This window comes from Entelurus aequoreus, linkage group LG10 (assembly GCF_033978785.1).
Source record: "Entelurus aequoreus isolate RoL-2023_Sb linkage group LG10, RoL_Eaeq_v1.1, whole genome shotgun sequence".
In the NCBI taxonomy this organism is placed as follows: domain Eukaryota; kingdom Metazoa; phylum Chordata; class Actinopteri; order Syngnathiformes; family Syngnathidae; genus Entelurus; species Entelurus aequoreus.
In genome coordinates, this window is record NC_084740.1 from 19,856,402 (window position 1) to 19,869,233 (window position 12,832).

The window sequence follows — 12,832 nt, forward strand, 5'->3', positions numbered from 1 at the left end:
AATCCTGTTAGCAGGTGTGTTTTCCATCCTCTTACCTTGGCTTTGCCTTGGAAGTTGAAGGTGAGCACGTACTCCCCGGGCCGCGTCTCACTTTGCCGTATCACAAAAAGCCCGTGGCTCCTTGCCCCGCCCGCCAACACCAGCTGAGCCGCTCGCACACGAGACAGCGTTCCGTGGAACCATGGGTATCCTGCAAGGCTGGCGTCGCCCTCAGAGTCCTTGGCTTCGTCGCTGCCACCTTAACAGAGCCACCACAACAAAATAAATATATCTCATGTCTATTAAACATTGTCCTGCTAGGACAGGGGTCGGCAACCCAAAATGTGGAAAGAGCCATATCATTTAAAAGTTTATAATGAAGACAACACATGATGTAAGTGTCTATATTAGCTATATTAGCCTACTATCAAAATGACTTAAAAGTCTTATATAAGAGTTACAATGAAGGCAACACATTATTTTCGTGTTTCAAGTACATGGGCCAGACGTGGCCGTCAAAGAGGCCGGGGGGGTCTGGTAGCGTGTAGTTCCTCGAGCATCTACCGGGAGAACGAGGCGCTGAAAGACAAAATATGTGTCCAGCTTTTGGGGGAGCAGGAATCCTAACTGTTTTGGTACACCTGCCGATGACAGCCTTAAGTATTTTCTATATAAGTGTTATCATGAAGACAACACATGATGTAAGTGTCTATATTAGCTATATTAGCCTATTATCAAAATGACTTTAAAAGTCTTATATAAGTGTTATAATGAAGACAACACGTGATATAAGTGTCTATATTAGCTTACTATAAAAATGACTTTAAAAGTCTTATATAAGTGTTATAATGAAGGCAACACATGATGTAAGTGTCTATATTAGCCTACTATCAAAATGACTTTAAAAGACTTATATAAGTGTTATCATGAAGACAACACATGATGTACTATCAAAATGACTTTAAAAGAGTTATATAAGTGTTATCATGAAGACAACACATGATGTAAGTGTCTATATTAGCTATATTAGCCTACTATCAAAATGACTTTAAAAGTCTTATATAAGTGTTATAATGAAGACAACACATGATATAAGTGTCTATATTAGCTTACTATAAAAATGACTTTAAAAGTCTTATATAAGTGTTATAATGAAGGCAACACATGATGTGTCTATATTAGCCTACTATCAAAATGACTTTAAAAGTCTTATATAAGTGTTATCATGAAGACAACACATGATGTAAGTGTCTATATTAGCTACTTTAGCCTACTATCAAAATTACTTTAAAAGTCTTATATAAGTGTTGTATTGAAGGCAACACATGATGTGTCTATATTAGTTGTATTAGCCTACTATCAAAATGACTTGAAAAGTCTTATATAAGTGTTATAATGAAGACAACACATGATGTAAGTGTCTATATTAGTTATTTTAGCCTACTATCAAAATGACTGTAAAGTCTTATATAAGTGTTATAATATAAGTGTTATAATGAAGACAACACATGATGTAAGTGCCTATATGAGCTATATTAGCCTACTATCAAAATGACTATGCGTCGCAGGCTGACGCAAATCTTCGTTGTGAGAAATGTTGAAATGTAATATTTATTCTACACTTTTTACAACATTGGAAAACATTAGTAAATCAGAGGCTTCTCAGAAGGTGAGATAACTTCGGGAAATGACTGTTTTTTAATGGCCAAAGGTATAGATGTGTGTGTCCAAGTTAAAGGAAACGACAGGCTGTCTTCTTCTAATGGATCCATTACGATCTTTGCAAGCTGTGTAACGTTTGCTGTGGTATGGAACAACATGGTATACAAACAACTATCTGAAATGCAGCCAATACTACACACAGATAATGTGTCATGAGACATGCAAAAATAAATTAAATACACAAAGGACATAAGTCAAGGAAACTAAATGAGCTCAAATATACCTACAAATGAGGCATAATGATGCAATATATACATACAGCTAGCCTAAATAGCATGTTAGCTCCATTAGCTTGCAGTCATGCCCTGATCAAATATGCCTGATTAGCACTCCAACAAGTCAATAACATCAACAAAGCTCACCTTTGTGCATTCATGCACAGCATAAAACATTTGGTGGACAAAATGAGACAAAGGAGTGGCGTAACGTATGCAAAACAATAACAATACTGAAATAAACTGTGCAATAACACTGCAATACTTTTTCATAACATGGTCACTACTGCCTAGTTTCTCTTGTTATATTCTTATTTTTACTGTTATATTTGTATTCTTATTGTTGCTTTTTATTTGTATTCTTATTGGAATATTTTCCAATTTATTTCCATTTATACCCCCATTATTTACTTTTTACTTTTTAAATTTGATCTCAATTCTGTACACTGCTGCTGGAATTTAGATTTTCCTGAGGGAACTCTCCTGAAGGAATCAATAAAGTACTCTGTTAGGGCTGCGAATCTTTGGGTGTCCCACGATTCGATTCAATATCGATTCTTGGGGTCACGATTTGATTATAAATCGATTTTTTCGATTCAACGCGATTCTCGATTCAAAAACGATGTTTTTCCGATTCAAAACAATTCTCTATTCATTCAATACATAGATTTCAGCAGGATCTACCCCAGTCTGCTGACATGCAAGCAGAGTAGTAGATTTTTGTAAAAAGCTTTTATAATTGTAAAGGACAATGTTTTATCAACTGATTGCAATAATGTACATTTGTTTTAACTATTAAATGAACCAAAATATGACTTATTTTATCTTTGTGAAAATATTGGACACAGTGTGTTGTCAAGCTTATGAGATGCGATGCAAGTGTAAGCAACTGTGACACTATTGTTCTGTTTTTTTTATTTTTATAAATGTCTAATGATAATGTCAATGAGGGATTTTTAATCACTGCTATGATGAAATTGTAACTAATATTGATACTGTTGTTGATAATATTCATTTTTGTTTCGCTACTTTTGGATTGTTCTGTGTCGTGTTTGTGTCTCCTCTCAATTGCAGTTTATTGCAGTTCTGAGTGTTGCTGGGTCGGGTTTGGTTTTGGAATTGGATTGCATTGTTATGGTATTGCTGTGTATTGTTTTGTTGGATTGATTTAAAAAAAAAAGAAAAAAAAAGAAAATAGATTTTTGAAAAATGAGAATCGATACTGAATCGTACAACGTGAGAATGGCGATTTGAATTCAAATAGATTTTTTCCCACACCCCTACTATCTATCTATCTATCTATCTATCTATCTATCTATCTATCTATCTATCTATCTATCTATCTATCTATCTATCTATCTAACACAGGTCTGTCTTGGAGAAAAGTGGTGCATATAAACCTGGGGTGTCAAACTGGTTTTAGACCGGGGGCCACATGGAGAAAAATCTAATCCCAAGTGGCCGGACTGGTAAAATCACGGCACGATAACTTAAAAATGAAGACAACTTCAGTTAGTTTTTTTTGGTTTAAAAATAGAACTGAAGTGAAGTGAATTATATTTATATAGCGCTTTTCAATAGTGACTGAAAGCTCTTTTACATGGTGAAACCCAATATCCAAGTTACATTTAAACCAGTGTGGGTGGCACTGGGAGCACGTGGGTAAAGTGTCTTGCCCAAGGACACAACGGCAGTGACTAGGATGGCGGAAGCGAGGATCGAACCTGGAACCCTCAAGTTGCTGGCACGGCCACTCTACAGACCGAGCTATACCGCCCCGAACAAGCACATTCTGAAAATGTACACATCATAATGTTGTTGTTGTTGTTTTACACTTACATGTTGCGGTTAATAGTATATATACTTTATTTGTCGTTATTTATACTTTCTGAATAATAATGTTCATCAGTCAACTCATTGGTGTTAATTTTCAATCTATCAAGATACACACCAGAGCTCTTGTAAAAAGAGCTCAGCAGCGCATGCACTTTTTGCGTCGGATGAAAAGAGCACAGCTCCCTCCCCCCATTCTCAGCACATTCTACAGAGGCACTATAGAGAGCCTGCTGACCAACAGCATCTCTGTCTGGACTGGAGCCTGCAATGCCTCAGACTGGAAGTCTCTCCAGAGAGTGGTGAGGAAGGCGGAAAATATCATCAGGACTCCTCTTAAGTTAAAGTTAAGTTAAAGTACCAATGATTGTCACACACACACAAGGTGTGGTGAAATTTGTCCTCTGCATTTGACCCATCCCCTTGATCACCCCCTGGGAGGTGAGGGGAGCAGTGGGGAGCAGTGGGCAGCAGCGGTGCCGCGCCCGGGAATCATTTTTGGTGATTTAACCCCCAATTCCAACCCTTGATGCTGAGTGCCAAGCAGGGAGGTAACAGGTCCCATTTTTATAGTCTTTGGTATGACTCGGCCGGGGTTTGAACTCACAACCTACCGATCTCAGGGCGGACACTCTAACCACTAGGCCACTGACTGGTTCCTCCTATCCAGGAGATCGCAAAAAGCCGCTGCCTGACCAGGACTCAGAAAATCTGCAAAGACTCCTCCCACCCCCACCAAGGACTGTTTTCACTGCTGGACTCTAGAAAGAGGTTCCACAGACTCCGTGGCAGAACCTCCAGGTTCTGGAACAGCTTCTTCCTTCAGGCCGTAAGACTCTTGAACGCATCATAATTAAATTATCCCCTCAACTCCCCCCAAAATGGATTAACTCGCTGGAATAAAAAAGACAATATAACATACATCCATAAACGTGGACGCATGTGAAAAAGTGCAATATATTTATCTGTACAGTAATCTATTTATTTATTTATATATATATTTATATATATTTATTTATTTTATATATGTATTTATATATTATTTATATATTTATATATGCACCTTATTGCTTTTTTTTATCCTGCACTACCATGAGCTTATGTAACGAAATGTCGTTCTTATCTGTGCTGTAAAGTTCAAATTTGAATGACAATAAAAAGGAAGTCTAGTCTAGTCTAGTCTATAAAAAAATAACATCAAAATGAAATTTCAGGATGTTATTTATGTAGTTTGCTCATTTTTGTCGACTGGTACACTAACATTATGTGGTTTATTTTTTGTACATATGTAGCATCATCTACAAATATGCAAATAATTGCTATTGCAACATCTAGTGGACACATTTAGAACAGCAGTTTCTTTCATTCAAAAATTTCGGCTCATTTTTATACTTAGCGGACTTATCCCGCGTGACGGATAAAACCTGTTTGCGGGCCTGATCCGTACGTTTGACACCCCTGATATAAATAAACTACGGTGAGTTCAGGGACAACCGAAATTAGGACAAAACGGCGCTCGCCAAATACTCTCATCAAGGAAGAATGTTTAATATAAACAGTGGGATTTCTAACAATGTGTCGTGTTTGTCCTCGTCCAGAAACCATATTAAAACAAAAAATATATTTTTTCCTTTATCATTGTCCATTTTCATACGTTTTTCAAAAGCCCCAGTTGCCGACCACCGTGCTAGGATAAGTGTGTAAGGGGTATTGCCTGCTGCAGAGTTGGAGGCCAGGACCTCTGGGGACTGGAGGAAGCGCTCCAAAGGCATGTGGGATGGATGCTGGGTGAAGGGTGGTTCTCTGCAACGCACGGCGGGGGCACTGTAATGCTCTGCTGCGGTAGGACATAACCTCTCTGGAGCTCGATACACACCTAAACAAGTTGACGGGTATCAGCAAATGTCAAGGACAAGATGGCGCGGCCGAATGGTCTCACCCTCAGAGAGCAGCTCACAGCTGCAGGAGGCCACCATGGAGCAGTCTTTGGAGGAGGCCTGACCGTGAGGACACGACGCCAGCTCGATGTCGTCGCCGCTGTCGCTGTACACAAGTAGGGGAGGGGGATGGCGGGGGTTATGGATAACTACCAGTGTGTACGCTTTCTACTAATATGGACGCAAATAAAGTCGCTGTTTACTTCTATCCTGTGCTGAGCAATGAGGAAGAATGTCAGTGGTGTGTGTTTATGTTTGTGTAAAAGAGGGCTGTCAAAACCTCCACTAATTGCATGATTAATGACTGTGTGTGTTTCTCCCCGTCACATTCCCCGTTTGTCCCTCCGTCCATCCTTCCCTCAACAGCAAATATTTATCTGGCGGTTTACCCGGGGTCTATGCAGTCCTGGATGTCAGCGACCCACGAGTTTTTCTGCAGAGAGTCGATGGTTTCCAGAATGTATTCGCCCCCGTTTTCCACCTACAGGATCAACCAAACAGGACATTTACAACCAGTAAGCACATTTGCTTGAGGAGCAAGAATAAAATGCGATATAGTGCCTTTTTTTTTTTTTTACCTTGAGAACAAAAGTATTGTCTTTGTCAGGCATTTCAAGGGGCATGGTGGTCCTCACCTCCACGATGGCCGTCAAGGGAATGCTCACCTTCGGTTTGGACGACTGAACATGAAAAATAATTGTACATTTATTAGTTATATAAACAGTGGCTGGTTAGGTTCAGAAGTATTTAGACAGCTGTTATACACAATGGATTAGAATTTATATGATTAACAGTGTGGAATTATTCTGGTAGAATTCTCCGAAATCATGGAAAAACTATTCAATACCCGATTAGACATATTTATCAACAAGTAGGTCATAAGGTGAACCAGGAAAAAGTGGCTAGAAAGTGATTTTCGTTCCCACGTCTGGGCACTACTCTTTTTTTGCATTTTTGCATAGACAATGCCTTTGTGGACATTAGGTTAAAAGTTATCCGCAAAATATCCTGCCGTTTTTTTTTTAGAGCCATAAATGTATAAAAATAGGAATGACAAAAAAACGAAAATCTGATGCAGCTGGTTTTTCTTGTAAATTTATTTACATTAGAGATGTAGCCAATAAATGCTTTAAAATGTAATATCGGAAATTATCGGTATCGTTTTTTTTATTAGCGGTATCGGTTTTTATTATTTTTATTAAATCAACATAAAAAACACAAGATACACTTACAATTAGTGCACCAACCCAAAAAACCTCCCTCCCCCATTTACACTCATTCACACAAAAGGGTTGTTTCTTTCTGTTATTAATATTCTGGTTCCTACATTATATATCAATATATATCAATACAGTCTGCAGGGATACAGTCCGTAAGCACACATGATTGTGCGTGCTGCTGGTCCACTAATAGTACTAACCTTTAACAGTTCATTTTACTCATTTTCATTAATTACTAGTTTCTATGTAACTGTTTTTATATTGTTTTACTTTCTTTTTTATTCAAGAAAATGTTTTTAATTTATTTATCTTATTTTATTTTATTAATTTTTAAAAAAAAAGGTCCTTATCTTCACCATACCTGGTTGTCCGAATTAGGCATAATAATGTGTTAATTCCACGACTGTATATATCGGTATCGGTAATTAAAGAGTTGGACAATATCGGAATATCGGATATCGGCAAAAAGCCATTATCGGACAGCCCTATTTTACATTCATTCTGGAAACAGAATCTCTCTCACAAATTGGCATTAATACATATACCTAACATTTGAGACAAGTATTTTAGCATTGGTATACTTTAATTTGAATTTAAAAAATGAAACAAAAAAAAAAATGGATAAAACGCTTCAAAATAAGTGAATAGCAACTTGTGCAATTGAACATACACATGGTACATTTTGCTAAACAATGATGTTTTATACATTACAAATTTCAGTAGATACTGTGTTATAAGAGGAAGTAAAAAATAAAATAAAATAAAGAACACTTTGGCCCAAAATGGCTGACATCAATCAAAATATCGAATAATGCCGCAAAATGGAAATACAACAAAAACTGCATTACAGTTTAGAATCTGTACACAATATGGTATAAAACAATATTTACATGAACAAAACAATGTGTTGATGTCGCAGCAGGTTTTGAGTATTTTTTGTATACATTTTTTTATTATTTTGTCTTAACTTTGCACATTGTTAAAGCCCTATCGCAAGAATTCTTTGATAGATTTTCCTCAAATTTGGCACAAACTCAAACTATGATTATTATAATTTTTTTAACGTCAAGTGCACTGTAACCTCACATTCTATTTTTTAAGTATTTAACTTAAGTAACTAAAAAAAAAGAAATAGTAAAAATCTCTGAGGGATTTTTCTCAAATGTGGCAAAAACTCAAATTTTTATTAGAGAACTAACTGATTAAGTGTGACTTTGCGTATTCTGAACGAGGGAGACATTGTTCATCTCTCTCAAGCCGATCAGCAATTTGGCCACTTTTTTTCAGAATTGTGTTTACCGTTGACATCTCTGTCGGTGAAGCCTCAATGACTGGAAGATAATGCAGTGAAAAAGTGGAACGCTCGTGGAGAACCAATATGGATTCCGAGCAAATATCTCAACATCGATAGCATTAATCAAAATAACTGAGGAAATGACCAATGCAATAGATGGTAAAGAATGTGCGGCCGCAGTATTCATGGACTTAACAAAAGCATTTGACACAATTAATCATGATATTTTAATAAAAAAATTACAACGATCTGGCATCAGAGGTTTGGTCTTGAACTGGGTAAGAAGCTATTTAACCAACAGGAAGCAATATGTGAAGATGGGTGAAAATATGTCAACACGGCTAGATTTATCCTGTGGTGTACCCCAGGGATCAATACTGGGACCAAGATTGTTTAATCTTTATATAAACAACATTTGTAAAGTTACAAAGGATTTAAAGTTAGTTTTATTTGCAGACAACACAACTGCTTTCTGTTCAGGAGAGAACACATAGAAGATAATACAAATAATAACAGGAGAAATTAATAAATTAAAAAAATGCTTTGAAAAGAGCATCGTACACAAATACAAATAGACAGAGTAGACATTGAAAGGGTAAAAGAAACCCGATTTTTGGGAATATTAATAGATGATAAAATGAACTGGAAATCTCATATACAAAATATACAACATATGGTGGCAAGAAACATTTCAATAATGAATAAAGCAAAATACGTCCTCGGCCAAAAATCACTTTATATTCTCTACTGCTCGCTAGTGTTACCATATCTGAGTTATTGTGCAGAAATATGGGGAAATAACTACAAATGTGCGCTACATTCGCTAACCGTGTTACAAAAAAGATCAGTTAGAATAATACATAATGTTGGATATAGAGAACATACAAACCCTTTATTTATTGAGTCAAAAATATTGAAGTTCGATGATTTGGTAAAATTGCAAACAGCTAAAATGATGTACAAAGAAAACTATAACCTGCTACCAAAGAATGTACAACAATTCTTCTCAACTAAAGAGGAGAAATATAACCTTAGAGGAAAAAAAATATTTAAAACATTTGTACGCACGTACAACACTTAGAACCTTTAGCATATCAGTATGTGGAATTAAATAATGAAATGAATTAAGTAAAGAAGTTAAACAATGTACTGATATGATCCAGTTTAAGATGCTGTTCAAATTAATAGTGCTTACAAAGTACAAATAAGAATTATAAGAAAAACTTTCAACCTTATTGAAAATAAAATATTCTTCATCTCAGTACGTTTATCATGATTTACTTAAATATATATTACAAAACTGCTCTATTAATTATTCACGGATGTCATTGTGCTACAAAAAGAAGTCAGTAAATTAATATATATATTTGTAAACGCTCTGAAGTGGAAAAAGGGTAGGATTAAATAAGCTTTGCTTCTTCCTACTCCTTTTCGGACATGATGTAAAGTGAAATGATATGAAATTGTGTGATGTATTATGCTGTAAGTGTGTTCATGTTCCAAATAAACTAAAGAAAAAAAGAAAGAACAGGGATATTTAACTCGTGGTCCGGGGGCCAAATCCGGCCCAGGAATGACACCATACCAGCCCCCGAATTCAGTTTACATCATGGAGTGACAAACATTTTTGCAGCAAATTCCTACAGAACCCAAAAGCAGTGAAGTTGGCACATTGTGTAATACGTAAATAAAAACAGAATACAATGTTTTGCAAATCCTTTTCAACTTATATTCAAATACATTAAATGTTCACACGGAAAAACAACTTTTTTTTTTGGCAAATAATCATTAACTTAGAATTTAATAGCAGCAACACATTGCATAAAAGTTGTCACAGGGGCATTTTTACCACTGTGTTACATGGCCTTTCCTTTTAACAACACTCAGTTTTCCATTCTCGCTTGATGTACAGCTTAAGTTGTTCAACAGTCTCCGTTGTGGTATTTTAGGCTCCCACACATTTTCAATGGGAGACAGGTCTGGACTACAGGCAGGCCAGTCTAGTACCCACACCCTTTTACTATGAAGCCACACTGTTGTAACACGTGGCTTGGCATTGTCTTGCTGAAATAAGCAGGGGCGTCCATGATAACGTTGCTTGGATGGCAACATATGTTGCTCCAAAACCTGTATGTACCTTTCAGCATTAATGGTGCCTTCACAGATGTGTAAGTTACCCATGCCTTGGGCACTAATATACCCCCATACCATCACAGATGCTGGATTTTGAACTTTGCGCCTAGAACAGTCCGGATGGTTCTTTTCCTCTTTGTTCCGGAGGACACGACGTCCACAGTTTCCAAAAACAACTTGAAATGTGGACTCGTCAGACCACAGAACACTTTTCCACTTTGCATCAGTCCATCTAAGATGAGCTTGTGCCCAGCGAAGCCGGTGGCATTTCCGGGTGTTGTTGATAAAAGGCTTTGGCTTTGCATAGTACAGTTTTAACTTGCACTTACAGATGTAGCAACCAACTGTAGTGGTTTTCTGAAGTGTTTCTGAGCCCATGTGGTGATATCCTTTACACACTGATGTCACTTTTTGATGCAGTACCTCCTGAGAGATCGAAGGTCCGTAATATCATTGCTTACTTGCAGTGATTTCTCCAGATTCTCTGAACCTTTTGATGATATTATGGAGCGTAGATGGTGAAATCCCTAAATTCCTTGCAATAGCTGGTTGAGAAATGTAGTTCTTAAACAATTTGCTCAGGCGTTTGTGGACAAAGTGGTGACCCTCGCCCCATCCTTGTTTGTGAATGACTGAGCAGTTCATGGAAGCTGCTTTTATACCCAATCATGGCACCCACCTGTTCCCAATTAGCCTGTTCACCTGTGGGATGTTCCAAATAAGTGTTTGATGAGCATTCCTTAACTTTCTCAGTCTTTTTTGCCACTCGTGCCAGCTTTTTTGAAACATGTTGCAGGCATCTAATTCCAAATGAGCTAATATTTGCAATAAATAACAAAGTTTACCAGTTCGAATGTTAAATATCTTGTCTTTGCAGTCTATTCAATTTAATATAATTTGAAAAGCATTTGCAAATCATTGTATTCTGATTTTCTTTACCATTTACACAACGTGACAACTTTTGTACATTTCGCATAATTGTCGTTATTGGGAAAATATTTGAGAAACATCACATGGTTCCACTGCCTTTATAGTGATGCATGTGGTTTAAGTTACCGTAAGTACTAAATATGGTCACTTGCCCGACATACACCTTCTATGTTCACCTTAATCACAATCAAAGGAATGTCAGTGAGGTATTCATTTAACAAATATATTATTATTGTGGTTGTAGCTTGCACTAATGTAGAACTGCAGGATAAAGAGAGGTGTTTATAAAACGTTGCCCATTTTGTGTACAAACCCCGTTTCCATATGAGTTGGGAAATTGTGTTAGATGTAAATATAAATGGAATACAATGATTTGCAAATAATTTTCAACCCATATTCAGTTAAATATTCTACAAAGACAACATATTTGATGTTCAAACTAAAAAACTTTTTTTTTGTGCAAATAATCATTAACTTTAGAATTTGATGCCAGCAACACGTGACAAAGAAGTTGGGAAAGGTGGCAATAAATACTGATAAAGTTGAGGAATGCTCATCAAACACTTATTTGGAACATCCCACAGGTGAACAGGCAAATTGGGAACAGGTGGGTGCCATGATTGGGTATAAAAGTAGATTCCATGAAATGCTCAGTCATTCACAAACAAGGATGGGGCGAGGGTCACCACTTTGTCAACAAATGTGTGAGCAAATTGTTGAACAGTTTAAGAAAAACCTTTCTCAACCAGCTATTGCAAGGAATTTAGGGATTTCACCATCTACGGTCCATAATATCATCAACGGGTTCAGAGAATCTGGAGAAATCACTGCACGTAAGCAGCTAAGCCCGTGACCTTCGATCCCTCAGGCTGTACTGCATCAACAAGCGACATCAGTGTGTAAAGGATATCACCACATGGGCTCAGGAACACTTCAGAAACCCACTGTCAGTAACTACAGTTGGTCGCTACATCTGTAAGTGCAAGTTAAAACTCTCCTATGCAAGGCGAAAACCGTTAATCAACAACACCCAGAAACGCCGTCTGCTTCGCTGGGCCTGACCTCGGGGTTTGTATATAAATAGGGTAATCAAAACATGAGAAACACCTCCAAGTATGATGCAGTGTAGTTCTAAACCACCACAACAATACATTTAGCATTGAATTAGTGTTGAACTCAATTAAGTTTCCAGTAAGTGTAGAATATTCTGCTCATACTTTATTGCACTCGGTTACCACACAGTGCCGGTGGAACATGAAACATTTTCATAGTTTCTGCACTACAACAGAAACACTAATTAGCAGTTTAATTTTGTGCTACACCCCAGGAAGACTGCTGTAAATGTGCAATTACAAACCGTCCGAGATTAAAATAGGCCCTTCTTAAGTACGATTTTACAATAAAACACCATACTTAAAGTCCTAAAGTAGGGTTTTAAACACAACCATTAGACAACCTGTCTCTGGGTTATTTGTCAAGAAACCCTCAAAATTGTCCCCTTAGGGATTATAATGAAGGGTCCAAATGAGACATGTAGCACAAAGCCACACCTCCGCCCCCAGTCGCTGG

General features: G+C 37.1%; 1 protein-coding gene across 2 annotated transcripts in view; it reads right to left on the bottom strand.

Moving 5' to 3' along the window:
• The window catches only part of LOC133658340 (SH2B adapter protein 2), a 69,926-nt gene that overhangs the window by 8,761 nt on the left and 48,333 nt on the right, over positions 1-12,832 (bottom strand). For both annotated transcript variants that reach the window (XM_062060252.1, XM_062060251.1), the window contains exons 3-7: positions 6,265-6,366; positions 6,076-6,167; positions 5,689-5,792; positions 5,464-5,625; positions 36-238 (exon numbers count right to left, since the gene is read on the bottom strand). In XM_062060252.1, coding sequence (XP_061916236.1) covers positions 36-238; positions 5,464-5,625; positions 5,689-5,792; positions 6,076-6,167; positions 6,265-6,366 — 663 coding nt within the window. The remainder of the gene's footprint in view (positions 1-35; positions 239-5,463; positions 5,626-5,688; positions 5,793-6,075; positions 6,168-6,264; positions 6,367-12,832) is intronic.